Raw genomic sequence first — 27911 nt, 5'->3', positions numbered from 1 at the left:
ATAGCGCTGCTGCAAACATATCACCATACACAGTATCAGTAATGCCACCGTGATTAACTTTATTCCACTCTCAATCATATCCTCTTCCTTAACAATGCACTGTACAGTCGTCTGCATTCAAATATGCATATAAACATCCAAAAGGGTCGCCATAATAGTTTTTATTAAAAAAACTAATTTACATGTTTTCCCCCACCCCCCAGTACAGCTATGTTTTTTAAAAAGTACTGCATGTATCAAACATTTAAAGGTTTATCCCATCACTTTTGATTCTCTTTGAAGAGCTGTTAGCCACCTCTACGCTTGGGAACAACGCAAGTTCCAAATCCCAATTCATACCTGCACGGAACTAAGTTAACATACACTGAAATTATTCAGACAGCATTTAGGAAGGTCTGTCAACATTCCTGATTTTTAACAGCTCTTTAAAGAGGTAGTGGTGCAGATTAAGTACAAGCTTCTTGCCTCAGTGTAATACACATCTGAAATTAAAATAAAACATGGAAGACCAGTATCTTTACATTTCATTCTTCAGAAAAAGAAGAATCTTAAGGAAAGCATTTAGTAGTCCACTTGTGCTTAAAATACATAATGCATGAAAGAAAGCCAAAAGAAAAAAAAAATACACATTTTTGTACATCATGATCAAAAAGATAATATAAATTTTATGAAATTGCACTGCGTTTAAAACACTCTCTAGAATCTGCTCCACTTCTATGTATGGCTACTGAGACTGTCTGATGCAGTTCCTCTTTCATTTTAATTGCCAACCTGTGGAGGCCCTTCAGGGATGAGTGACGTGAAGAAGGTTGTGATAAAGGACCAAGCAGAAGCCATGAATCCAGGCTGCTGCTCTACATTGGCATCTTCCCCCGCATCTTCTCCACTATCTTCATCAATCCCATCATCCATAAGTCGTTCCTTTAAATAATGGAAATTAAAGCAATTCAGCCACTTCCTTTCAGAGCTCTGACAGAAGCTAACAGCAATATTGTAGTGCATTAAGTAAGCAAAGGTACATGACTGAAGCAGAGACAGGCACACTGGAAAGACAGATTTAAGCACTTCTACAGTGTTTTTCCATCTTACACATTCCCAATTCAAAATAGATTTTTCCTACTATCAACAGGCATTTATACTTTAGAATATAGTACCTTAGAAGTCTTACAAGGTATATATGCTCCTACTCACCATCTCTTCAAGATCAGGATTATTTGCATTTTGCCCATCACGGTTCCCTTCCACATTATTGGGTGCTTGTTGCTGGCCACCCTCTTGCCTAAAGGGGAACCATCCAGCCTGGTGTCTATGTAAGAAAATGGAACAGCTGAGATTCTCTTTTAAAAGGAAGGATAATTTTCTCTTTGCCATTGCATTAATTTCTACAAGTGCTTTCAAATGAAAGAAGTTGTAAGACTTCTGGACAAGCGCGTACGTCAAGACAGAACAGCTATTCCTTGATTTCTGGATTAAGAAAAGTCTCACTAGTTTCACAGCCACCTGAGCCAGAAGATGTACTTTTTTTCAATAAGGGAACTAACAACAACAGTACTGATACATCTTAACAAAAGGTGAACAGTATAGGTCTGTATGATACATGATAAAAGCAAAAGCGTCCCTACAATTCTGCCAGATGTAGTTTCCACTGTGAGCAACAGGCCCGTATATTTGTGCCTGACAATTCACTCCACAAATTTCACACATTTTTGGTGTATAAATGAGCTTAGCTCTGCAGTTCTCTCTTCAAATACAAGCAGTAAAGTTTATACATTTACACAAGAATACACCAGAGTCATTACATGAACCCCCCTTCCCCGACACCTGCTTTCTTCATTTCCAACCCCAAATTCTACATTTCTACAATACCGCTGTGTCAGTATCACAGACATTTAAAAGCACTGTGTCTCAAGTGTTAAGTTGTATCCAAGTTGCTGTAGAAACATTTCATTAATACCTTCCTCCCCCCTTCAAATTGGCTCCCCTCCTTATTTGAAATTTAAATTTGAACACACCTTACAATGAAGGAATAGTATCTAAACTTTTGTATTTGAAGCATCTCTCACACTTCAAAGACCGTATGCTAGCACTATGTTCTCTATCTCTGATCCACAGTTATACTTAAGTGTTGTACTCACAAGTAAACCAGTAGCATGGCTCCCATTACCATGACAAACCGGCTGAAGGAAGAATAGAAGTATACAATGCTCAGAAGAATAGCTGCTCTAGAGAATGTGTACATCCAGTCCAGCCAATCCCGGTTGAAGTCCTCCTCGTTCACCACAGGGCCTCCCTGGGCATTCATCTGAACATTCGGGTTCACAGGCCTGTTCTCCTGGATGGCTACATTGGGCACTGCTGCATGCTGCTCATTTGCAGGAGCACGTTGTGAATTTACAGCCTGAGCAACTGCAGATCTCACTGGTTCAGTGCTGGATGTCACTTGGGCTGAAACAGCAGCTTGGCTAGAGATTCAAATACAAAAGTTCTGTCAAAAAGCATGTAGTTGTTTTTAAGCCTACCCTTGTCTTCTTCCCTGTGCCAACAAACACATAATTTCAGACATAACATGGGTCAAAACATTCTTCCCTTAAATCTTTACTTGTTAATACAATAATTTAATTCCAATCCAAAGCTGGATTTCATAATTTTTTGGATAAAGTTTGTCCATGTAAAAACAGCACATTCAGACAAAGCAAGCACAAACATTTTGACGCTGCAAATAGTATTTAAGATCTTCATTTCATCAGCGTAACACAGCACTACCTAATGCAACGTAAACTTACTATTGCATGTAGTACTGACGTGCATACATTTGTTGCCACCATATCATCTGAAAGGGACTGAATGCAGGATACACAGGAAATCCAGCAGGAATAGCCTGGCCTGGAAACTGGTTGCCTAAATTGCTGTGGAAGGATTAAAAGAAAAAAAACATCATCCAGTTCTGTACTTCCACATTTATAAAATGCTCCAGTACTAAAAAGTAGTAAAAAGTGACTGCTTTTAAACTTTCTGGCTGCTCTTACCTCCTGTATCACACAGGATGTTCTGGAAAGATTTCTAACACTCTCCCCCAAAGATTTTGATGCACTGAACTGCAGTAAACACAGACATCTTTTGGGGTAGCATGAGAGCATAAAGCATGAAGATCACTCAGACTGCAGGCAGCAAGTGGTGGGTTATTAGAGTTAGGGTAGTATGGTTTGGTTGTGGTTGGACTCTACGATCTTTAAGGTCTTTTCCAACCTGAACAATTCTTTGATTCTAATAGTTCCACAAACTACACCTGTTCTCTAAGTTAGGCACTCCCCACAAAGGTAACAGCAAGAGACTTCCTTACTATATCAGAATGCCTGGTAATCAAGGCACACACTGAAAGGAGGAAGGCACGGAAACATTTTTTCATCTTATACTTCACTATCATTCTGGATGAGAGCCTGCCAGGCAACTCTACTAAAAAATGTTGGTTTTGGATTTAGTAATTACGTACTTCGATAAAAGTCTCTGTCACCTCACATCACTGACAATAACTGCATTTGTTGAACAACCTTGGCCCACAAAGACAACTGATTTACTAGTAATTTCATATGAGACCGTGCTATCAACTTCAAGTGCTACTTCAACATCCTCCAGGATATACTTGCTACTTTAAGACAACACAGCAAGCAAATGCTACTAATGAAGTAAAGCTGGTATTTGTGTTCTGGAACATTCTGTTTGCTGTCTGTATGTCATTCTGTCACCTGCTTTTAAACACCAGCATGTACACAATGCAAAAACATTTCTTTAGGTGGGCTGCCCACTCTCAACAAATAATCCCGCCGCCTTCACATCTCTCATCTGTTCGCTGCTTCCAAATACACTCCAATCTGAAATGCAAGCCATTTCAGGACTGAATCCATCTGTTCTGCTTATTGCACCCACTCAGTACAGTGGGGCCCTGAACTAAGTCCAAAGGAGCAGACAACACTGTTCTTGCTCTCCACAGAGACAGACTGACTTGGTAGACAAGCAGACTACTTGTCCAGTCCCACCACAAATCTAGATTTTTAGACAATGCAATTCATAAAAACTCCGAAGCAAGAAATAATGTTGAAATATTTACAGAGAACAACATTGAAAAGTCTGACTTAGCCGTTTTCTCAATCAGGATTTGATTTGTACACTGAAGTTATGTGCCAGGAACTGAAAAAAAAAACACCAAAACCAACACTTCATTGCCAAATACTCCTGCTATTTATTTGTACTAATTAATCTACTAACGAAAATGTTGCAAAATGCTCAAGGGAATGGACCCTCATGACTGCAGACCTTTTCGCACCAGTAAAGTATATAGTTCATCATGCAGTGAAAATAAAGCTGTGTTTGGTCATGAAACAACAAGAAAAACCCACAAAGCAACATAAGTTTCAGCTACAAATCACCACTATTCATAACAAGTCCCTGTCTATATAAGAATTACAGTAATGCTACATTTCATTGCTCCACATGATGTTTAAGAGAATATATAAAACAACAGAAGATATTTCATATTGCTGGAACAGAGGTAGCAGATGAACGTTTTTGCTTCAGCACACTAACTGAGAAGACTACTAACAGAACTAAAGAAGGTGTTACAAGTAGACAACAGACTACAACAGTCACTGGCACAGACCAGCTATTAGAGCAAAGCCAAGGCCTAGAAGCCCAAAGGAAGAAAAATAATAATAATAATCTCAGTTTTCCATACTGTTCCATTAATTCTACAAAAAGACTTAAGATGATTTAAGATGCATTTATCCTGGCATCTCTGTTCAGATCAGGACTGTACTCTTGAAGCAAATCTCCCAGTTATTCCCTCTTTATTATTCTTTTAACTGCATCAAAGAATGCTCTTGGGTCACCACTTGGATTTCTTTTGAGCTTCACTAAATTGAAAGACTTGCTTCAGGAGCACTGCTAATGCACTTCAGCAACAAATCATAGAATCACAGAACGGCCTGAGCTGAAAAGGACCACAATGATCATCTATAGTTTCCACCCCCCCACCCCCCCCTCCATTATGTGCAGGGTCGCCAACCACTGGATCAGGCTGCCCAGAGCCACATCCAGCCTGGTATGCACAAATGCTAGCTGATCGCAGTAGTAAAGCCCTGAAATATGTGCAGCGTTGATGCCAAGTCCTCAGTACCTCTTCCAGCCTACAAATCCACTCTTCTCAATCCACATTAACTGCTAATACAGATACAGTCTTAGAATAACTTAAATCAAAATCATTTTTCAAACACTAAAGACTTCTACACTGACTCGTCCCGAGTGTATCTTAACTATTTCATCCAAAGCATAACAATCAGTTCTGCTGCTTTTTTGAAGTCTGCAGGCTATTCAGTTCACCATGCACACTGACAGAAAAAAATACATATACTATGTTCAGTGTATGTTTATAAGAAGTTAATTTTAAAAGAAAAATAGACATCTTACAGATGAGTAACATAATATTCAAAAATTGCTCCTGGAATTAATTTACAGTACACTGAGCCACAGGCCTGCAAGTCAGTGACCTACTGTCACCTACCTTTGTCATAAAGGCAAGTATAACCACTTCCACAGAGGATGATGCAGTCAAAATAAAATGACTGCTCCATTGAATGCAAAAAGCGATCTCTTCTTTAGGAGAGATTACATTTCAGATGAATAATAAAATGGAATTGAAAAAACTCAGGATGAAAACAGTACAGTTGAGGTTAACTCCAACAGGACAATAAACTAATTGAAGCACATCTAAATACATTTGAACAAGTGAAGAGTTAAATCTCATATGTGCCAAAAATAAAAATAAAAATGCAAATCAAGACTCGTCATCATATTCTGGTAAAAATTTAGTCTTGCTGATTAGAATAAGAACAAGAAAGAGCAACCAGACAATAGTTTGATCAGTTACATCCATTAACACTCGTTCCAATCAATGGAACATTGAGAGCAGAAAGCACAAAGCAAAGAACAGCCCGAAGCAGAGCATCACAAACACTTACTCTTTGAATGACTCCTGGCTTAAGAACATTAATGCTCATATGAAAAAATGCTTCTGAACGTGACTTATGCTTTGAGACAAAACAGCCAAAACATTTTGAAGACTGCTAAAGAAGCGTAATTGTAATGGAACATTTTAGAGTATTTTAAAGAGTATAAAGCAATTCTTAGCTCTTCCAGTCTCACTTACCCCTGCATTACATAAGGAAACTGGTGGCTTGGTATGGGATCGCTCTGTGCTTGTGGAAGATTACGATGTCTCATTCCATCTGCACTAGTGTTCAAAGACGTAGATGAAGCTTCTTGGTTTGTGGGTGAGGCAGTATTTGATCCAGTATGGTCCAAACTCTTCAAAATAAATAAAACTGAGGTTAATGAGATTTTTACCGCAATAACAAAACTTGTAACTGTCTCCTAAGAAAGTGATTTGCTTTAAATGTTTTGGTTTATAACTGTTCTATTGTGCATGTAAGCAACAAGCAACATCAGTGGGGTTGCATCTACTCTGGCACAGTTTTAGTTTAAAAGAAACAGGAAAATCAAAATTGCACTCAGGTGCAGGTAAGTTTTCAGGAGCACAGAACCCTTGACAGCTCCAAGGGAAATCCATAAATCACTGGGAAACAAGGTTTCAAAAAGCTGAAACAAAGAAAAGCTTAATTAAAAAAAAAATATATCAGCAGCAAGGAATTCTAGAGGCTATTGTTAACACACTGTTAACAGATGTAATCATAAACTCAGGTTGAGGCTTTACATTCAGAGACAAGAAGTGCCTGCTGTAGAACAAAATAACTTTCTCCACTGTCCTTGTTTTCAGTTTCCCATTCTACTCTTCTAATCATCATATTCAACCTGACAGTCACCCAATCCAAATTACTGTGCCAGCTGCAGGGGGTAGGGGAAGGGAATAACAAGAAAGCACCTAGGAACTCTGCAGGCTGCCATGAACACACCTACACAGGGTCTCAGGCCTTCAACACATTCCAGAAGAAATACTTAACTCTGGAAGCAGGACAACAACTGGCCCTCCTAGATCATTTGTCACCACAACGAGACTGTAATTCCATCACTAAGATGCATTATTTTAGTTTTATTATACCCCCAAATACTATTGCTAAGCATTATTGTGATGTTTACTTTTATTTATAAAACAAACAAAAACCCTCTTCAAATCTGACAACTCAGTCAAGACATCTTCATCATATTTGCCCTACAAAGGAATACAAGAAAAAATTACCACTAGACAGTAGGGAAAAGAGAAAAACAAATGGAAGAACAGAGGCCATTTAAGCCTTGGAACTTGGTTGCTTGCTTCCAAGTATCATAAACTTAACACTGCACACACCAACTGCTTTAAGTACTCATTAATACAGTTATTATCACCACTTGTAACTGATCTACATAGCAAAAAAACCAAGCGATCCCTTTGTACTTCACTGTTTACAAGTACAACGGTCTTTGGAAAGACGTTGCAACAACTATCCACTCTTCTACCATTGAAACTGCCAATTTTTATGTCACATGGCAGTCAGAAACAACACACCATCAATAAGAGAGTCAGGACAGAACGCTTATTACTGAAAGGGTATTTCACGTGTTGATAATCAACACACCACAGATGAAGAGTAATGGTTTTGTATACCCCTTTCTGACTAACCTTTGTGGATCACTTCATGATACCACCAGCTCTGGAAAAGCCAAGAAAATTACAGTGACAACCAGCACATCAGAAATGTTACTTTCCCTTCTATTAAAACTGAGTACAACTAAAGAAAAACGTCACTTTCAGTGTAGGAGAAGGGAAGGGTGACGAACAGAACTCAAAAATGCACAAAAAAAAAAAAATAGATCCTATGAACAAATTACCAATACCCCACTACAAATGCTTTCTATTCCTTATCTCCTTACAGCCTACCAACACCACTGATTGCTTTGGAACTGCCTAAGTATAGGCCAGTTCTTATCAGGCAGAATGAGCACAGAATCACAGAATGACCCGGGTTGGAAGGGACCTCAAGGATCATGTAGTTCCAACCCCCCTGCCTGGCAGGGCCACCAAACATACACCTTTACTAGATCAGGTTGCCCAGGGCCCTGTCCAGCCTGGCCTTGAACACCTCCAAGGACGGGGCATCCACAACCTCCCTGGGCAGCCTGTTCCAGGACCTAACCACTCTCCTAGTGAAGAACTTCCCCCTAACATCCAACCTAAATCTTTCTTCTTTTAACTTAAAATCATTTCCCCGTGTCCTGCCTTGGCCCCGAGCACTGGCCAAGTTCCACCATTCTCAAAAGAAAGGCACTAATTTGACTGGTCTTTCTTCAAAGGAAGGTATTCACAAAACTAATCAGAACCGCAAAGATACAGGAAGATGGAAAGAAAGGAAGAGACACTGTTCCATAAAGTGGGGAAGAAATAATAGGTTAGAGGAAGTAGCATATCTTAAAAAAAAAAAAAAAGGTTATGTTATAGTTTGTTTAATTAAATAAAATGGCACCTTTAAATAATCAACTGTAATTCTATGCATTCACAAGATATACTCTGCTTTCTCAGTGTAGAAGAAATTAATGTCCTTTGTATTAAAAAAAACAACTCACTGAGCTACTGCTGGAGGTTGAAGCTCCGTGACCACCTCTACTGGTGCTTGGTTTTGGAGAACTTGGAGGTGTCCGGGAAGTACAAACCAGATGAACCATATGATATTCATCTTGCTAAAAATCAAAGAGATGGAAGAGCTAAAGCAACAATATTTGAAAAACTTACAAGCAAAATCTCTGCTTAAAAATCCACTTTCCAAAGTTCCTTTTTAATCAATAAAGATACATCATACAAAATAAGAGATCACAAAACAAAAACCAACCCTAGGACATTAGATACTCATTTCAGAACTAAGTTTTTCTTCAGAGCTGACCACAATTACATACTAAGCATTCACTTACCTACAGTTTCCCCTAACGCTGCAGTCTAGCAGAACCAATGGAACATTACACAAGAGAAACGTAAAGAAGCACAAAGGACAGGTCAGGCTTTTACATATATTTTGGGGGGGGAAAAAAAAAATCATACTCTTTACAGTGCTCAGTTTCCCAGACGCTAAGAACGTCTTCGTTTGTGTTAAGATTTAATGAAGAGAGTTATTCAGTAACAGGAAAAACATAGAATAGAGCTAGAATTCCACAAGCAGGACATGATAAGAAAGATACGCTCATCATTGCAGTTTAAGCTTAACTCAAGCCTACCCTGCAGATACCACCCAGTTACAAATTACTGCAGATACTCCACACTCTGAAAACGCTATGCAAAGCACCAAACTAGATTTGAGTACACTTAAATACTTGTGGCAAAGTGAACCAATAGGACCACTCAAAGCCATGTCAGCAATGAAAGTAATTGGCTTACACCAGTTCCTTGTTGAATATGTTCCCCTACAAAACATGGATGTCATAACAAACTTTGATCTGAATCCGTTCTACCATACCAAATGAAAACATTTGGCCACAGCAACAAAAATAGCTATGCATACTTAAATTGCACACTATAGCTTCCTTGTAATCAAAATCTATATGCAAATATACTGGGGGGAAAAAAAAAGCTATCACCTACTGAAATCAGTGCAGTGCAGTCAGGCTACAGCACATAATGCAATGACATTTAGAAATACTGTTTCTTTTAAAGTATTATAAAAAAAATATGTAAAAAGCACTTACTCATTTTTCAGCTTTGACCTTTAGGAATTAAAAAAAAACTGCATAACCACTTGTTATATACCACTGTGCATTCTGGCAAGCATAGCCTTTCTCTATGCACACTCACTGCAACTCCTCTGCATAAATCAGTTTCTAGTCACAAGCACAGCCTCACTGTTACACTGTCATTTCCTACTAGTTGGTGATAGCAAGCAATAATGAGATAGCACTGAACACAAGTGATCAGCATTCTACCAAGTCAAAAGCTTTGAACCTAACTACTTACCTTCTTCAGTGACTTAAAGAGGTAAAGAAAGGCTAGAAGTGACTGCTTATTAAAACATATTATTGATATCTAACACATTGAAGATCACTATGCTTGAAGCCATCCAGCCTGCAGGTTATTTCTTATTAGCAAAATGCCATTATTCAGTATCAAAAAGCAAGGATCACAGAGCCAGTCTGAAAGACTCGGTAAATCTTGTGAGTTTACAGTTAAATGAACAGGAAGAATACAGAATTAAATTGATATTATGATTAACCATATCTTCCTTTCAAAAGCTCAAGCTCAAAGTACATAACTTCTTTTCCCCCCATTTAAAGCCCTTGTACTTACAGCTGATGGATATTTTTTCTTATTTCAGTAAGCTTCCATAACTGATCCTAAGGCCTATACTGAGTAAAACACTCATAAAAATATCCCTTGAATACTGAAGGAAGACAGTTTATCAGATTAACAAGGCTTGACATAGCTTGTATCTAACGCAAGAGAGTTTGCTGTCAGCAGACCAAGTGAATTTAAAGGATTTGGACTTGATTTTGCTCATCACAATCTCTGCTTTGAGCAAAACTCGATAAATATTTTCACAAACCTTTAAGCTGCACAGGATAACAGTTGGCAACAGTTCAGCTACAGTTCTGTAGTAAACTTATACAAAGCAAATACAATCACATTTTCCATAAGCAGGTAAACCTATCTTGGTAAGATTTCTTTCAGAGTCAAGACCGTGAAGGAACAAGAGCAGCAGCCTACTTAAGCAATACTAAAGATTCTGCTTTATCACTTTCTCCATATTTGACATGGAAGTTCACTTACTTTCACTAAAGAATTATTCTCCTTTGGAGGAGACTTTACTCTGTACAAAATGGAGAAGCGTAACTCAACTCCACAGTCTTTACACCGAGTTTAACTGCAGTATTTTACTGAACAGTATCATTACCAACACTCATGGAACTGTATTACTGACTTTACATGGCATGATGTAACAACTGTTAGTGACTTAAAACACTTCCTAAACATAGCTTTTGATGCATCCAGGTCTGCTTGCTGGAAGTTTAAAGAATAGTCAACAGCAAACTAGATTATCTGTTAGCATCAAACTCGAAACACAGAAACCCTTGATAAAGTATTTCTTAGGGTATTTCTTTTTCTCTACATTAGGAACTTTACTAACATAATGAAGTCCCTATTACTCAACAGCACCCACTTAAGCTACGCAAATCCAACCTGAGAACCAACCACGTGTATTTCAGGATGTCATACATTAGATGTCCTGGGTATTCAGGATTTGGATTTAACCTACACATTGCCTTAGGAATACAAAGTCAGATAAGCCAGCAAAACAAAGAAATTTGTTGGTTCTTGCATCTTTTAAAACACTGGGAACAGCTGATACCTGACAAATAAAGCCAGGACAACAGACAGCCTTCCCAGCAAAACAATCTGTGTATTTAAAAGTCTTTACCTGCATGTAAAACATCACCCTTAGTTTGCTCACAAGCCCCTTTTAGTTTGTGTGTTTTAAGCCTAAGTTGTTGGATAAGTACAGGAAATTAAATGACGTCCAAAACTTCAACAGAATTCTGTTAAATAATCCTGCTTGAGTCAAAGCAGGAAATGTCCATGAAGCCATTCCCCATTCCCCGTCACTTGTTTGGGACTTAGGCTAATTCTCCCATCAATCAGAAACATCCCTCAATCCACCAGTGTTACAGTCATACAAACAAGGGATAGTTGAAAATACATTTTCCAAAATATATCAACATTATTCAGTTGGTCACACGCTATACCTCATTATTAAAATCTGAAGTTAAACAATGCAAACTAAATTCCTATTTCCTACAATGTGTTTTTTTTTCTCAGCAATCATACGGTGTTGATATAAAGCTTACTTTTCTGAGAACATCTTTCAGCTGCAGGTGATCGGGAAGCAGTCTGCCAGAATACACCAGTCTCTGATCCTTTGTGGACTAGGAGATGGGACAAAGAAAGGAATTTAGCTTTTTCCAGCTGTACAGACAGCTGGTGACAACATTTGCAGATGAGAAAAAACCCCTTAGCATTCCAACCACCAATGGACAGTCTATAAAACATTTCAGAGGTCTTCCAAGTCCAACTGGCTATTTCCCTCTAAAGTAACAGTTCAATAATAAAGATTTATCTAAAAATACATTGTGCTCAAATTATAAGGCAATAATGTTTAAATACTCTCAGCTGAGATCACGCTGACTGTATCTGTGGTATCCTGTTGATACAGTTAAGATTTCTAGTACAGTATAGCATAGAACTAAGCTGCCACAACTTAGTAAATAAACAGTTCCTTTCCTAAGAAAAAGCTTCTAAATGTTTACCCATATAGAAACAAGTGTTGTGTTTTGTTTTTTAATAGAGAACCCAACCATTACCAATTTCAGTTTAGTTAATCCAACAGCTTTCATCACTGCAAAGAATGCTAACCTAACCAAATGCTAGATGAAGAAATCTAGCCTAACACCAGCGGAACTGACACGCGTTACCAGCATGAAGTATTTGAAGAATCTTCCCACCATCCAAACAGGCAGCTTTACAGCCCTTCTCTCTCTCTCTCTTTCTGTCCTTCCCCAGCTGCTTGCTCTGCAGGCACAGTAACACTAAGACCCAAACAGCTGAAATTCACACAAACAAGGTAAAGCCTTCACAGAAGCCCTGACAATCCTTTTCCTGGCAATAAACTTTTGGTGACATCCAGCGATGAGGAGAAAACAGAAGAGTTATGGAATTTAATTCTTCCCCTAAATATCCCAGTCACAAGATTTAGAGACACCCTAAGGCAAGAATTTTAAGTATGCATTCAATCTGAGAAGTGTTTGCTTTAAAAACTAAATAGTCATCCAAAGTCGTACTCGTTATACATGCTTAAGTACATGGGTTTAAATTACAAGTGGCTAACATCATTTCCTCCATGGTCCAATTCAGATTCCTTCCTTCAATATCATAGATACAGGCTTCGCCATTTCCCAACATAACAAGGTACCTTCTCAAGCACGATACAAGTACTTTAATAAATAAATTCTTCAGAGATAAGAAACAGTTGGATTAAAATGACCCCTCCGATCTGACAACTATAGTGATAATGCATTTCAGCTCCCCAAATGAAATGATCATTCAACCTCTCTGCCACTCTTCCATAGGAAATAAAAACCCAAAGAACCACATACGGTTAGAACTGTGGGAAAAATACACGTGAGGTGACAGGTACTACAGGAAATGAGAAACAGGAGGTTTAAATTAATGTTTATGGGCAAAACTGATAACAGTGATTAAGACTCAGAACGCAAGATCTGCCAGGTTTGAGAAGCACAGATGATTTCCCAAGTACTCTTTACTTCAATAAACATTTATTTTAGGGACGTTACAACTCCCTGTAACAAATGAAAACAGCCCAGCTGGAAAAAAAAAAAAAGTCAAATATGAATCCTAATATAGATCCACAAAGTAATTTAATGCTGATTTAAACTTCTAGCTTATTCATTGGCTTACTAAAGTACAAATTCCAGCTTTAACTACAACTAACTCAATTAATATCTGCCTGTACTTGGAATTTATACGTACTCATGAAAGCATACATACAAATGTATCCAGTAAAGTCACAAACAACACTGTCTCAAGGCCCAGCCTCACACTTGCCTATTTTAGCATCTGGATAGGGAGCTAGGAGATATGGTTTAGTGGTTTTCTGTAGGTATGGTAAAGGGAGGACGGTTGGACTAGATGACCTTATAGGTCCTTTCCAACCTTGTGATTCTATGATTTCAACAATCACATTTTCTGAAGACATGCCCTTAATAGACAGTTACTCTAATTGCTATTACCAAATCCATTAGTTTACCAACTAGAAAAGAAACTAAACGTAGATGTGTATAGGAGAATAAGGTACAAGTTACACGTGGGAACTTTCAAGATTGAGCCACAGCAATAGCAGCTGATTAATATTTTGCATCCTTCTCTTTGAGAACGTTGCAATCCTCACATGCAGCATCTGCGTTCTGATGACCCCTCGTGCTTCTAAAATAGCATAAAATAGTGGAGAAGTTATTTCCAGGACATACCAAGTCCATGGAACGTGGATGTTTTCTGACAAGTTTTTGATGCTGCTCTGTTTAAAAAATAAGAGGATCTTAAAAGCACAAACATGTAAACGAATGATAAATTAAAAACCAAACAATAAAAAGCATCAAGACTACATCAAAGCCAGACAAAAGATAAGCTTTCCAATTTGACCATACAGAGGAGATCCCTTTCTTACACTCCCACATTGTGTTTAAGTACAAGTAAGTCAGTAAGTACATTAAAGCCAAATTAAATTGAAATATTAAGATAATTCTCGGTAAAGAGACTGCCGGTATCTAACCCAGAACAGTTTTGGGGATTCTAAACTGCTCACTTTAATACTGAGCAGTTAATTGTGAACTACATTTGAGGAAGGTAAGACACACGGAGGAATCAGTTTTTAACAGGAGACAGATACTTCAGGCAACTAAAACGTAACATCATAATACTGGTTGATACAGCACAACATAAAAGTTCATTAGGGATTCCTCCTAGAAGACCATTCCAGCAAGCTCATAGGATGAATCAGAAAACGAGTGTTTGAATACAAACACCTCACAAGAGGACATTCTAGCAAGGAAGAGGCAGCAATCAACTGAAGTGGTCCCTCTGTCTTTTCTGCAGTGGGCAGCTAATAAAAGCGATAACTAAATCCACAAGTTCTCCAATACAGTGCATTAGTGATGCAACTTCTGACTGCCCTCCTGTTTCCTCCTTCAGAAGAAATCCCTTTCAGACACAACGCTACTATTTTAGGCATGTTCTCCTCTCCCATCCCCACAAAAATAAATGAATAAATAAATAAATAAAATTAAGGTGTCAATAATCATTTTATTGACTTAGGCAAACACTAATCATTTACAAAGGTTGCCTTTATACTGTCAGACATTTTGCACAGCAAAGTCCAGGCCCTACATGTCACTGCACCATAGAGACAAAGTCAGTCGCTATCTTTGTAGTTTTCTGGAGCAGGTTTTCAGAAGAATCAAACACTCCACCCCACACTATTGTCATTCTAAGCAGGTGTTATGTTTCTATTACAAGGATGAACAGAAATCTGTATATTTCCACATTAACTGCTGCACAATACAGCCATTACTGTCACACCAGTCTGCAAGGAGAGACTGAAGGAACTGGGGCTGTTTAGTCTGGGGAAAAGGAGGCTGAGGGGAGACCTTATTGCTCTCTTCCAATACTTGAAAGGTGCTTACAACAAGAGCGGGGCTGGTCTCTTCTCACTGGTGACGGGATGAGGGGAAATGGCCTCAAGTTGCATCAGGGGTAGCTTACATTGGATATCAGGAAAAATTTATTTGCAGAAAGGGTTGTTGAGCACTTGAATAGGCTCCCCAGGGAGGTGGTTGAGTCACCACCCCTGGATGTGTTTAAAAACCATTTGGATGTGGTGCTCAGGGACATGATTTAGCAGCAGGTTGTTAGTAAGGGTAGTACAGTTAGGCTGTGGTTGGACTTGATCTTTAAGATTCTTTCTCACCTGAACAATTCTATGAGTCTATGAAAACAGCTGATAGCAGTTCCCAGCCCCACCTCAAAAAATAGCACCCCAAAGCAAAAAGGATTCTCAAAAGGCTGTTCAATCCCACGTCTCAGATGACACTTATGAATACTCGACTACCTGTTCCACCCATGAGCTCACTAGATAGCTGAAGTTTGGCTATGCCAGGAGTACTGTGATCACCATAGACAGAATGCTTACATTTACAGAAATCAGCCTTAGGTATGATTAAGGGCTATGAACACTGCAATAGGAAAGTTAAGTGGAGCAAGACTAGTGGCCTTCATCAGCACACTTAACTGCCATCTCCTTAAAGCACATAGAAGAGAAGCTGTTTACGCTTGGACTCCCCTGGAAGCACAGAGCCAATCCCCACACGTACCTCACAGGGGGAGCTGGACTCTTCCTTGTTTATTTCGCACAGCAGCCAGCGCAGGCCCTGACCCGCGCTCAGAAGCCGTGCATGCCCATCACCCCACGTCAGAAGCCAGCCAGACGTTTGAGAGGGGGGCTGCCCGCCAACTCACCGGCTTGCTGGGATAAACGTCGGAAAGGTGAGACTTCAACCTGCCCACAGTCCAGTCCAGAAAGCAGCTGATGGTCTGGTCGGTGTACTTCTGGTTGGGCGCCTTGATGATGAGGGTCACCGGGTGGCCCACCACGCCCTGCTCCATGCCGCCGGGCCTGCCCCTCTCCCCCTCTCCCCCCGCCCGGCACACGGAGCCGCTCGGAGCCGCTCGGAGCCGCTCGGGATGGGCTCAGCGAGCACGGCGGAACTTCCGCAGGCAGCGGGGGGCTCCCATCCCCGCGCCGGGCGGGCAGGGAGAGGGGCGGCTCGGCTCAGCACACGCGCCCACCCTCGCTAAGCCGCCTCCCGCACCCACAGCAAAGGCCGAGCCGCACCGCCTCGACCCGCGGCCCGTCGCTGTTTGTGTAAAATGGAGGCCGGAAGCGCGGCCTCCCTCCTCCGCCTCCTCCTCCTCCCCCGCCGCTCCCCGCGCCGGACGCTGAGGGGCGCCCGCAGGCCGAGAGCGAGGCTGGCACTGCGCAGGCGCGATGCGACCCGCCGCCGGGCAGCGGGAACGAGAGGGGGAGGTGTGACGGGACATGGCGGCTGTGGGGCGGGAGGGAGTGGCTGAAGGGACCAAGTGATCTCCTAAATCATCACATAATTTATAGTGTCACTTCAGGAACTGCATGGTGTGGCAGCTCTGAGAGCACATCCCTGTACTGTGGCACTCAAGGTAGGCATAGAAGTTAGACTGAACTTATAATCTACGTTGATATCCATTTGTCAAGTTGGAATTGATCAGAACCTCTGGTTATTGCCACCAAAATATAGTCTCAATTCCTTGATATATATATATGTATATTCTGATATATATTCTGATAGGGTTATGCATATGCAATCTAAACTCTAGACCGACTTCTTCCTTCATTACCTCACACAAACCAGCAGGGTTCAGTCTAGGAGCTGTAACATCGTAGCAGTTACAAGCTGCAATGTCACTAACAAATCCAGCCTCTTCTGCTATTTATACTAATAGTTGGGGTCATGTGAAATTACTGACCTGCAGGCGGGATCACAACCAGAACGAACTTGAGACTCTGAATGCTCAGAAACATTAGTTTCTTCCAAGACACTTCTAAAATGTCTGCCTGACCATGAAAAAATGACAAGGATTCCCACATTTCCCTCTTTAGCACAAGCAGATGTGAGAAAATCATTACTTCAGACCCTTCCAGGACTTTCTGTTCTAAATCACAGATTATACATTTGTTTAATTGCCTGGAAAACCTGAGGTAGAAGGAGGAAGGAGTGGGTTTGCCCTGGTTTTGCTCCTTTCGCTTGTATACATGAAGGCAGAGAGGTTTATTCCTGAAGAAAACTAAGGGAAAGGTCGTGTTCACATGGGTTTTGTCGCTCTGGAAGTGCGTAGCACCTTCCCTGAATGAGGAATTTTGCTAATTCCCAACAGCGCTGTAGGAATTTCCATAATGGATTTCCATCAGCAAAAATGTCTCTGGAAATCCTGCGGCTGTATTAGCGGCACTGACGGACAGGTTTGACTACATGCTTGAGTCTTTCAGCAAGGGGCGTATGATTTGTCAGTCCTGATGTTTCTGTAAGTAAACAAGCTGAAATGCATACATATTTAAATGCAATAATGGGTTCTCAGTTGTTTGTAAGAACTTACAGACTCTGTATGTGCTCTCCACATGCAACAGTCAATCTTCCCACTAACTTTGGAGCCCAGTGACTGATTTCCATTACATTTCATGAGGGTCAGCAGCAGAAGCTAGTACCATATGGAAGGTTTTGAGGACTTACTGGCTAAAAAGAGAATAAGAGACCTTACAGACTCTCTGTCCTTGAGAAAGCTAATGAGTTTTCTCTTTTCCAGCCATCAGAGAATTCAAGTGGAGCAGGCTGGGAAGGAAATAGGGAGCTTCCCTTGCTTTCACATGCAAATCACCTGTAGAGAACAGGACAGGTTAAGGCCCCACTAATCTGCAAGCGGTTGCTTGTGGCTGGACTGCAACATGGATGTGGACTTCCAATGAATTCAGACCAAGTATGGTTTCAACAATTAGCTTAGGGAAGAAAATGTTGCAAGACTAATTACCCGATTTCCAACAGAGGCGTGTAGTTGTTTTCATTGACTGAAAACACATATTACCAGGTGCAGTGGTCCTAGCACAGGTGGTTCACTTGACAACAAGTGTATAAGGGATAACTTGTGGAAACGGTGAAATGAAAGTGGATATTTCATCACCATTGGATATTTCTACCCTGGTAATAGCTTCAAGATCTGAAGAAGAGAAGCAGTTATCTGTAGTCTTTCCCTCACTCTTACACATGCAGTGCTTCAGAAGACGCATACAGGTAGGAAAGTGTCTTGGTATTTTACCGTTCCAAGGACAATCAAACAGCAAAGATGCCGGTTAAACATTAGGGTTAGAAATGATCTGAATGAGCAGTAACTTCCTGGTACAGAGCTTGAATGGACCCTTTTTTATACCCTAGTATTGTGGAATGAAAGAGTTAGACCACTAAGCTATACCTTCTCAGACCAGACCTGTGATTTCATCTCAGACATGGACCATGGTATAGAATGGCTTTTTGCTTACAAATCTAGTAGGGGATTTTATTCGTTGGTGTTTTTTCTTTCCCTATTAATTCTTCCTACTGCATGTGTTCAAATGACACCTGCTCTTCAATAATTTTTCATCCATTCTAAATGTTATGAGAACTACTAAAGGGATATTAAGTTGTCTACCAGTTGTTTCATTGTAGAATGCTAAGGAAACACAATTTCAAGCATTTAATTGAAAACAAATTGCTCAAATGGCTATGTAGGAAAACGAGGCACTTCCACGAATTGTTCCAAAAGAGCGTCTGTCTTTGCAAGAAACAAAATAATACCATTTCTGTTTACAAATTATTTGTCCTTTTAAATTCCAAATGTTCTGAACCACTCCCAAGAAAAACTGGAGACAAATCAACATGGGTACAAAGGGTGATTTCTTCTGCAGGACAGTGAATTAAAAATAATAATCATCTAGAGATATAAGTAATTTTTAACTCTAAAAAAACCCAAAAGAGGCTTCTCAGAAGATTGTTGCTCTGATCCAATGTCTTCTTTCATCCTCAGCTTGCTTTATTCATGTGATTTCCTATTAACATTAAGGAAACTAGCAGGCTTCCCACATGAAAGCAATTGCAGTCAGTTGCTATGCAGACACTGATAGGGTAATATATGATAAAGTGATACTGAAACTTGGAATACTAATCCCAGCTCTGAAGGATTCCTTGTTTTCTGTTATTTGCTTGAGTTTCTTTTGAGGTTGCAAGCCCTCTGGGGCAGAGACCTCTCTGCACAGTGCTCAGGTGTAGGCTAGGTGCCTAGCTCGTGCTCCACAGACAAGGATGAAATGAAGTAGAAGCATAACAGTCTTCAGACAGGGGGTTTATCTGTGCACTATGTCCTTGTATGGTGCGTGCTGCCCCAGAGCTCTGGGTCCCATAACCACAGAAATAATAAATCCTAAGGGATATCTCACAAATTGAGAATAAAGCGAGAAACAAAGTTAAAAACAACGTGACCCTTTTTCTTAGTTCTTTTTACAATAGCCTGCTGCTAGTCCATGAAACTTGTTAACCCAAGATACTGCCAAGCCCCAGTGCAGAGAGGCAAAGTAGGGAAGAAATTGGTTATGGGAGAGCATAGCTTACAAGGGGAATGAAATGAAACAGATTCTCCCTTGTCTAAGAACAGCCCAGCAGAAAAGACACCAGTTTCAAGGAAGGAAAAAGAGTGACTTGATGGTAGCCAGTACTTTTCATGCTCCAAGAAAAAGTTCTGCAACTTGTACATTGAGTCGCTGATGTACGTTACAAGGGATCTGTGATATGTTCTAAAAGCGTTTTATCTTATCTTGCATAAAGTTTGTGCTAGCGTATCTGATTTTGACTCAGGGCAACGCAGGCAAAAACACAAATACAGGCATTGCTGGCACCAAGTCAGATAACTAGCATCTGTGCAATAAGTGTGACGTGCTACAGATACCTCAGATTTACATTCATTTTAAGCACACCTGATCAGAGTATGAGCAGTGGCTGTTTATCCAGACAGGCACCATTTGATCTGCACTACTGCAGATCCAGTCAGGCTCTTGGCTACCCAGAAATCCCAGACACGGGGCCAAATTCCTGTTTTTCAGTTTGAACAAAATTTAGGGGGTGAGAGCAAAAAAAGGACACGAGTGGAAAGAATTAAGATATGCAAGTGACTACTCAGCATTTTATTACAGAAAGGATTGCTCTTCCGTGAAGTGCCACATCACTGCTTGTCCCCAGGAGCCTCTCCATCTTCTGAGATATGGCATGAAGGAAATGGAAAGGGCAGAATAGAGCAGTGTTGAGCAGAGCGTATGCTCAATGAACAGCATGATAGCATCCCTCCCAGCTCTGCTCTTTGCATTTCTCTCTCCTGTGCTACTCTATGCCCTGTGTCAGTGCTCTACAGATTGAAAACAGCCCCATAAAACTTCATACATTGCTGAGAATGCATGCAAAGTTGAGAAGGTACCTTAGTGAGGGGAAGAGGATAAACTAAGAACTGCCAGTCCAATGATTATGAAATGTCACGTCTTTTTTCAGCCTCTGCTTAATGGCCTTGTATCCATGGCTCATCATTTATATACATGGCTCCTTATTTATAGCAGAAATGACCAAAGGTTTGCTAAGTGCTATCTAGACCATAGGAAGAGAACCATGGCTCCTCAGAGGAATTCATCAATTTTGAAGTTCCCAACCTACAAGTTTGCAGATGTCATTGCACGTGACTTACGGTCTTACCGACTCAATCAAGTAACATTACACACGACAATCCCAGGAAACTCAGTACATCCACTTGGGCATAAATATCTACAAAATCAAGATCCAGTTGTTCTGCAAACTCATATAATTTGTTATAATTGATCTATAATTTGTTCTGTCTGAGCTATTGCCTCATATCTGTTGTGATAACATTCTCAATTATTTTTGAATGAAAACAAGCTGGTTTAGGTTTTGCTTCTAAATGCTTCCAAATACTTTGCTTCCAAATGCTTCTCCCTGCTTCTCTTTTTAGGCATCATCCTGACATCTGTCCTCTGGAAAGTATAATATTCTCAGCCTGAAATTCTAAATCTTGTAGCTGTAAGGTTTTATGATGATATTTATCCATTAAGCACCACACCCTCATTTAAAGAAAGTTTTCACAAGCTCTTCAGAATCATAGGGAAAGTTCAATTTTCAGTTTAAAGTCTCATATATTTGCTATTTGTATGTATGGAGCTTTGCACTGTCTTCTGAGAGTCTGTAATAACATATCATCTGCAATTGCAAGATACAATAAAATAACCTAGAAGTGATGTTTTGGCTGTTCTTGCTGCCTTAGCTTTTGGTTGTTCTAGAACTTACAACAAGGGATTTCAGCCTGTATGTTGTGTAAGCAACAGGGATTAAACACAGTTAAAATTTCCTTATAGTGACACTTCAAAGAGAAGCGTTAGTCGCATAAATCTGGATGCTCCAGTTCCAGCAAGGGCAGGAGCCATATATGCCTATGTAGGTCAACTACTTCCAACAGTTGCAATCAGCCTTCTGCCTACAGAGTGCTTAGAGCTTGCACTGCTGCACTGCAGGTTACATGGCTCCTGTTAGGAGGATGTGGGAGCATTGTGGAACTTCATTCACCATTTGTAAAATCCATGTCCTATAAACTACTGTGAATTTCATTCTGCAGGCTCGAATCAGTCTTGATGCCAACAGCCATTTCATCGCAATGTAAGACTGTTTTTATATTTACACATAGTGTGTTGTCTCATTATGTTTTCTTGAGTGTTTTTTGGATTGCTCATCCAACTACTCATGAACCAAGTATGCCAGGTATTTTTTTCTTTTCAGTTTGCTGACAGAGACACTGTTCCTGCTGAGAATCACATGATTGTAAACCAGCACTTCATTTTCCTGTAAGGATTAAAAAAGTCTTCTGGTGAAGGAGAACTTCCTGACCTCCATCCAGGATCTAGGGGCAGTGCAAACCATCACTGAAAGTGGTATTTCATCCACTTATTTCAGTTTTAGCTTCTTTCGTCACTGCTGTGTAAACTCAAAGTGCTTTGCAACGATTGTTTGTTTTAATGAGAGTCTGTGGCAAGTCATGGACTTCCTGCAAGATTTCAGGGTCTTAGGACATAAGAGGCCCCAGGACAAGTATCATAAAGGGTCCATAGGTGCCATATTACATGTCAGTCTCCATTCCCAAACACCTGCACCATCAGGCAGCCTATGACTGCACATAGCATAATTCCCAATTCAAACACTCCCACCACCTTACCATGTGCTCCATCAACAAGAAGTTGGCCTTTCTCAGTCACCAGCATCTAAAGTATTTATTTGACATCTGCAGTGGGATTGGCACTCAAATAATCATCCTATGGTATCAGAAGGGGAACAGGGTAGCCATGGACATCAGGGATTTGTGTCTCATTCTTCCATGGAAGGTTGTGGTTTTCTCCTAGCACTGCAGAGCAGTGGATATAATGGCAAGGATGTCCTTGCATGTCAGCTGCATGATAATGCCATCTTAGGCTTAAACAGAGGTGCTTGTGCATGCAGCTACCTAACCAGATGTCAAAGCAATGAGTAATAAGGAGAGCCAGCAAGTTACTAATCAGCTATTAATTGCACGCCTCAGTAATTAGCTTCTACTGAAAACCAGTTTTCCACAGGCCACAATTTTGAGGTGAAAATAAGAGGCTGAGTTAAAAGACAAGCACATAAACATGCTGTGGTTAACCGTGTCAGTCAGTAGATGGCTGTATTGCTTCTAGCCATCTTCAGGGAAGAAATTCCACTTCCATAGCCAGGAAAAAGGGCCTTTTCCCAGAGATTTAAGGAGCCACCAACGATGCATGCAGACACCTGCACTTTGTTGTTTGAAGATGGTTTAACTTGCACAGGATATTGTTCCTCCATTACTTTTATCTAATTACTTGTGAGCTGCACAAAGCCTTTTTAATGTTCTGATTGAGCAGTCTATGTATTGTTGCTGTTCTATACGCCCTACCTGAAGTAATTATGATCTGCTCTTGACATTCCACAGCAGCAGGTTGTGAAATCACAAACTGGCCCTTATGGAGGAACTGGGTGTTTCAACTGCTTGAAAATAGGCTGCAAAGTTCTTCAGCTGTGTTGTGGGTTCAGATCTGGTCCATGTTCATAGGCACCCTCCTGGATCCCGCTTTTCACCTGCTGGCTTATTGATACAACATGTGAGTGGTTTCCTAGCAGTTTAAATGCACAGCCGGTCCTCACATCACCAGAAGTACAATTGTTTCATTGATCAGCCCCAGCACTGAGAGCGAATAGCACAGAGTTCTAGCTATTTTTTCCTTCCAAAAAAGCAGCCGCACCAAATTGGAATTGCAGGAGATTGCCAGGGCAGCAGGAGGAAGCTTGCAGTGTTAGGCTGTCTCTATTCTGCAGATAAAAACAGCATTTTATTTACCAAGAAAGTCTATTCATGAGTTTCCTCATGCATTAAATGACCACACAAAAAAGTTTCCTCTCTGCCCCCCCAAAAAATGTAAGGCAGCATAATGCCAGAAGAGCTCAGTGGTAGAAGAATTTTCAGCAGGCACAAGGAGATTGGATTTGCCACAATTGAAAGAAAGGGAAAAAAAGATACAAGTTTATTCTTTGGCAACTGTGAGCAACAGCAGATGTAAAAAGCTTAAGAATAAAGGAAGCAAACAATTGCAGATGCAGGTGGATTTCCATTCAGAGGGCGGAGGCATTATTGGAGTTATTGAGGTACTGTCGTGGCTCAATGGAAAGCAACATGGAAGATGAACCCACGGTCTTCTGGAGGTACTGGTAGCACTGCTATACATCTCAATAGCCCATAGAGCAATGGAGCTGCCAAATGTCACACATTTTATTGAGGCTAGCGGGGACCTTCTCAGCTGGCCTGGCTCTTAGCTGAGTTCTCAGGCACTCAGGCGGTGGGAAAATGCGTCAGGCTTTTGGCTTGCAGTGCTGTCCTGGAGCTGTGAGGCTCCCCGTGGCTCTGTTCTCTAGGCAGGGAATCCAGTCCTGCCTGTAATGCATTATGCCCAGAAGCAGTGGACCTGATCCAGGCCAAAGGAACCGGTATAAAGGTCCCCTACCCAAGGTCTGCAGGCAGTGACATCAGGAACCTCTCTGACATTTTGCTTCACAGGTCAAATAGCTTTTACCTGTAGGAAGTGCACAATTCAGAGCATCCACTGCTGTCTTGAGAATGTGACTGAAATCACCTTCATACTCAGGGCCAGTGCCTCTCTGCTTCCCTGCCAATGGTTCTGTCAGCCTCAGCACCCATATCCCCTCATCAGTCCTCTTGTTAATGCCTGGCAGCACCCAGCCCAGAGGCTCTCCAGCACAGCACTGTCCTGCTCCACTGCTCTGACGACGACTCTTCCTAATGCGTCCTGCTCGCTAATGTGAAAGTTGTTTGCAGGCATGCGTGTGAGTGCAGCAGTTATTTGCATAAAGGAGCATACAGGGAGGGGAGCACATTTTGGAAATGCTTTTTCAGTTCCAGACTGCGCCAATGTGGAAAAGTATAACACTAACAAAAGCAAAAGAAACGTAGCAAATGAGGCACATCAAACATTTCAGCTCATGGAAAACGCCTTCAGTCAAGGAGTGACTGCACAACATGTGGAAGTGAATGGCGGAGGTTTGGAACAAGGGAGATTAATGTTACCACACTGGAGAGCAAAAATCTGCAAACAGATTGTAATAGCAATTTTACCTGCAGAATACCACCTTACACAGCTATGAGAACATGGAGAGTTAAAAATTCACAGAGTTCAAGTTAAAAATGAGAGGTCAAGAGAGATATTTAACCTTCCGTGGACTGTATGCATGAAAAGCTTATGTTAGACAGTAACCAGCTTTACAGTGATCTGACTCGGTTTTTTTTCTGTTTAAAACATTCTGAAACTTCTATGGAGACTTATGTGATGCCACCTATATATAATGACCTAGATTCTAAAAACAGTTGGGAAGCAGACGTCTGGAAATCTGCTGTGAATTTTAACGTTTTTCATACAAAGATCGAGTGTTAACCTGCAGTTTATTTTCCTCTTAGGAAAGACTGAAATGCTTTTAGGACTTCTCAGCTATATAATGAGGATCATCTTGTTTGGGGGTAACACGGAGTAACAACAGGGTCACGCTTTCTCTGTCAGATTCCTGTCTCAAAGGATATCCAGGTAAGCACAACTTTAAAGTCATTAATGCCTGACAACTGTATAGTTGTCTGTATGGCATTATATTCTCTGTTTTATTTGCATACTGGTGTCAGTGTCACCAAGTCCACTGGCACCATTAGTGTCTGCTGGCTGAGTTATCACAGTGACCAACAAATTAAGTGGCAAAGAGAATGAATTACTTTGCCAAGAGGAAGCAGTCAAAATAAAGCAGACATGATGATTAGGATCAAACGCTCTGAAGGTTGGCTTCCCCTCTCCTTGGATTAAAAGGCTTCAGTCGGCAGGTTTGTCTTCCCAGCTCTATTCCCTGGAACTCATTCAACCATCCAAAGTGTGGACTATGTGAAGTGGCATTTCTAGAGTTCAGCAGGCAGGCTGCCAAAAGAATCTCTTCTACTCCCACTTTAACATCAATTTCTATGAGTTGGGGCAACCAAATGAAGCAGTCATATCAAAGGGAATTCCTAGCAGAAAGTATTTGGGGAGAAAAGAGAAAAGAAACACAAGGAAATTGAAATGTTTCCTTTTGAATTTTCAATAGGAAAATTATCCCAGAGCCTCAGAGCCTCACAGGTCAGCAGAACAATAAGGAGTAAACCTTAAAGAAATAAACAATCTAGTATGGGGGGAAGAAAAGGGAAATCTGTAAAAATAAAGCGAGTTACGGGGTAATTAGGGAGATAAATAATACTGAATTCCAAAAAACCATTTCAGATGACAGCAAAGGGACACAAATATGTTTCTAATGGAAGCAAACCAAAGATAACTAAAAAATTGGTCCATGGGAGTGTAATTGGCTCGATTGTCACAGCTATTTAAAGAAGAGCTTTGAGATTATGAAAACAGTTGTGTGATACTACTACAAAAGCTCATTAAAATCAAACAGGCATTTCTGCAGGCTGCTAATGAGAGTTTCCAAGGAAAAAGTTTGATTCTCCAATTAATCCTTAAAAACCCTGTCTGTAGAGCTTTTGGAAACCAGTGTATACATGCATCAGAGGGAAGTGGAATTTACTATCTGCACTCTTCTCCCACTGTTTCACTGAAACCTTTGTGAATCTCAGCCCTGTGGTGAAATCACTGCTCCTTCTCATTCCTGCAAAACTCTCAAGTGCAATCCCTGTTACACAAACAAGCGCAACATCAGACACAACAATTATGTCTTGAGAAATATCAGACTAGGTCAGGACAAATGAAGACCAGAAAAGGTAAAACATTATAAATATGTGTCATCCATGTTTGCAGACGTCGAGGAACAATCTGTGTGATAGCAGGAATCTTGAATATAGTCAAGACGAATCTTGAAGTGATTGCTGTTGTGCAGAATTATCCACCAGCAGGCCCATGCTTTGAATCAGAACATACCGGATGCTCGTTCAGATGCATCTTTGCAAAAATGAAGCCTAGCGCTGTGAATTCTACAGCTTCAGCTTCTCAGAAGAGCATGCTTTGAACCGCTGCCCATAAATATTTGGCGGTTACTCTTGCAACACTTTGTATTTCCTGGCAGCAGTCTCCTTAGTATAGTCTGGTGTTCTTCCAGTCTGTTCAAGTCCAGCATCAGAGGGGACTTCCACTTGATTTATTGCGGCCTCATGGCAGAACACCCTTTTTTTTTTTTTGGATGAGGTATGCATCAAGGGCATTGAGTGGTCAGTGGAAGGAACAGGTGGGAAAAGAAAAAGCTGCAGCAGTGCAGAGGACACACAAAGCCTGAGCAGAAGGCAAGCAGAAGCTGGGGACAGACAGAAAACCAGTGGTGCCAGACCTGAAGCTCTAACATCACCTGAGTAACAGCCAGTAATTTTCACTTAGCAGTGCTTTGTTATAACTGCGACAGATAAGTTTTCCCAAAGCTTCTCATCCATTAATACACTTTTGCAGAGGAGAATTTGCAACTGATAGGAACCAAACTTTTTTAGTGAATATTGTAGTTTCCAAAAATAATAGTTATTATTGTATATTGCATCATTGTTTAATAATAACTCAAGTGATAAAAAAACCCTAACCACAACACCTTCCAGAAGAATAAAGACTGGACCATCTTGTAGTTTACAAAGTCATCTTCCCAACAATTTATAGTTCATTCACTCCACAAACGTGACAAGAGTCAATCTCCACAAGCTAAACGAACAACATCCTCTGTGAGCATGTCAGCCCCCAGCCATCTGCAGCAGGCCTGAGAAAACAGGCGATGGTAGAACCCAGAAGGTCAATGAACTGATGCTTTCTGACCAGCACTTGTTTGGAGATGAGGGAAAAGCAAGGGCCTCCAGGCTGTGAGCTTTCTGAGCTATATCTCCAGCTGCACACCCAGTAACTGTCCTAATGTGATTCAGGGCTATGCTAAGTCTTCAGTTTTTCACACACATTTGATATTTCCTAATTATAATTCTACACAGTGACAGGCAGATTGAAATTCCTATGATCCCTGTCGTAGTTGCTTTGCAGTCTTCCTTTATCTGCACAAACATTTCCTGTTCTGCTTTCTCATCCTCCCCCAGTGCCTATAATGGC

The 27911-nt window shown here is 40.7% G+C and overlaps 1 protein-coding gene and 1 long non-coding RNA gene across 4 annotated transcripts in view; one reads left to right on the top strand and one right to left on the bottom strand.

The window, feature by feature from the left end:
- Positions 1-35: 35 nt before the first annotated feature.
- HERPUD2 (HERPUD family member 2) lies at positions 36-16542 on the bottom strand. 2 transcript variants are annotated; one of them, XM_015855061.2, is made up of 8 exons: positions 16109-16542; positions 11869-11946; positions 8608-8721; positions 6200-6357; positions 2784-2906; positions 2136-2462; positions 1192-1306; positions 36-921 (listed from the first exon to the last, which is right to left on the bottom strand). In XM_015855061.2, the coding sequence occupies exons 1-8, from the start codon at positions 16253-16255 to the stop codon at positions 760-762; spliced, it is 1224 nt and encodes a 407-aa protein (XP_015710547.1). In that variant the 5' UTR covers positions 16256-16542; the 3' UTR covers positions 36-759. The 2 variants fall into 2 exon arrangements, with proteins under 2 accessions (XP_015710547.1, XP_015710548.1); XM_015855062.2 differs by lacking the exon at positions 11869-11946.
- Positions 16543-16683: 141 nt separating this feature from the next.
- LOC107309888 overlaps positions 16684-27911 on the top strand; it is a 29763-nt gene continuing 18535 nt past the window's right edge. For both annotated transcript variants that reach the window (XR_004306159.1, XR_001553380.2), the window contains exons 1-2: positions 16684-16825; positions 25271-25394. This is a non-coding gene — a long non-coding RNA (uncharacterized LOC107309888). The remainder of the gene's footprint in view (positions 16826-25270; positions 25395-27911) is intronic.

This window comes from Coturnix japonica, chromosome 2 (genome assembly GCF_001577835.2).
Source record: "Coturnix japonica isolate 7356 chromosome 2, Coturnix japonica 2.1, whole genome shotgun sequence".
In the NCBI taxonomy this organism is placed as follows: domain Eukaryota; kingdom Metazoa; phylum Chordata; class Aves; order Galliformes; family Phasianidae; genus Coturnix; species Coturnix japonica.
The sequence above is the reverse complement of the archived record's forward strand: the minus strand, read 5'-3'. Positions and strand labels throughout refer to the sequence as shown.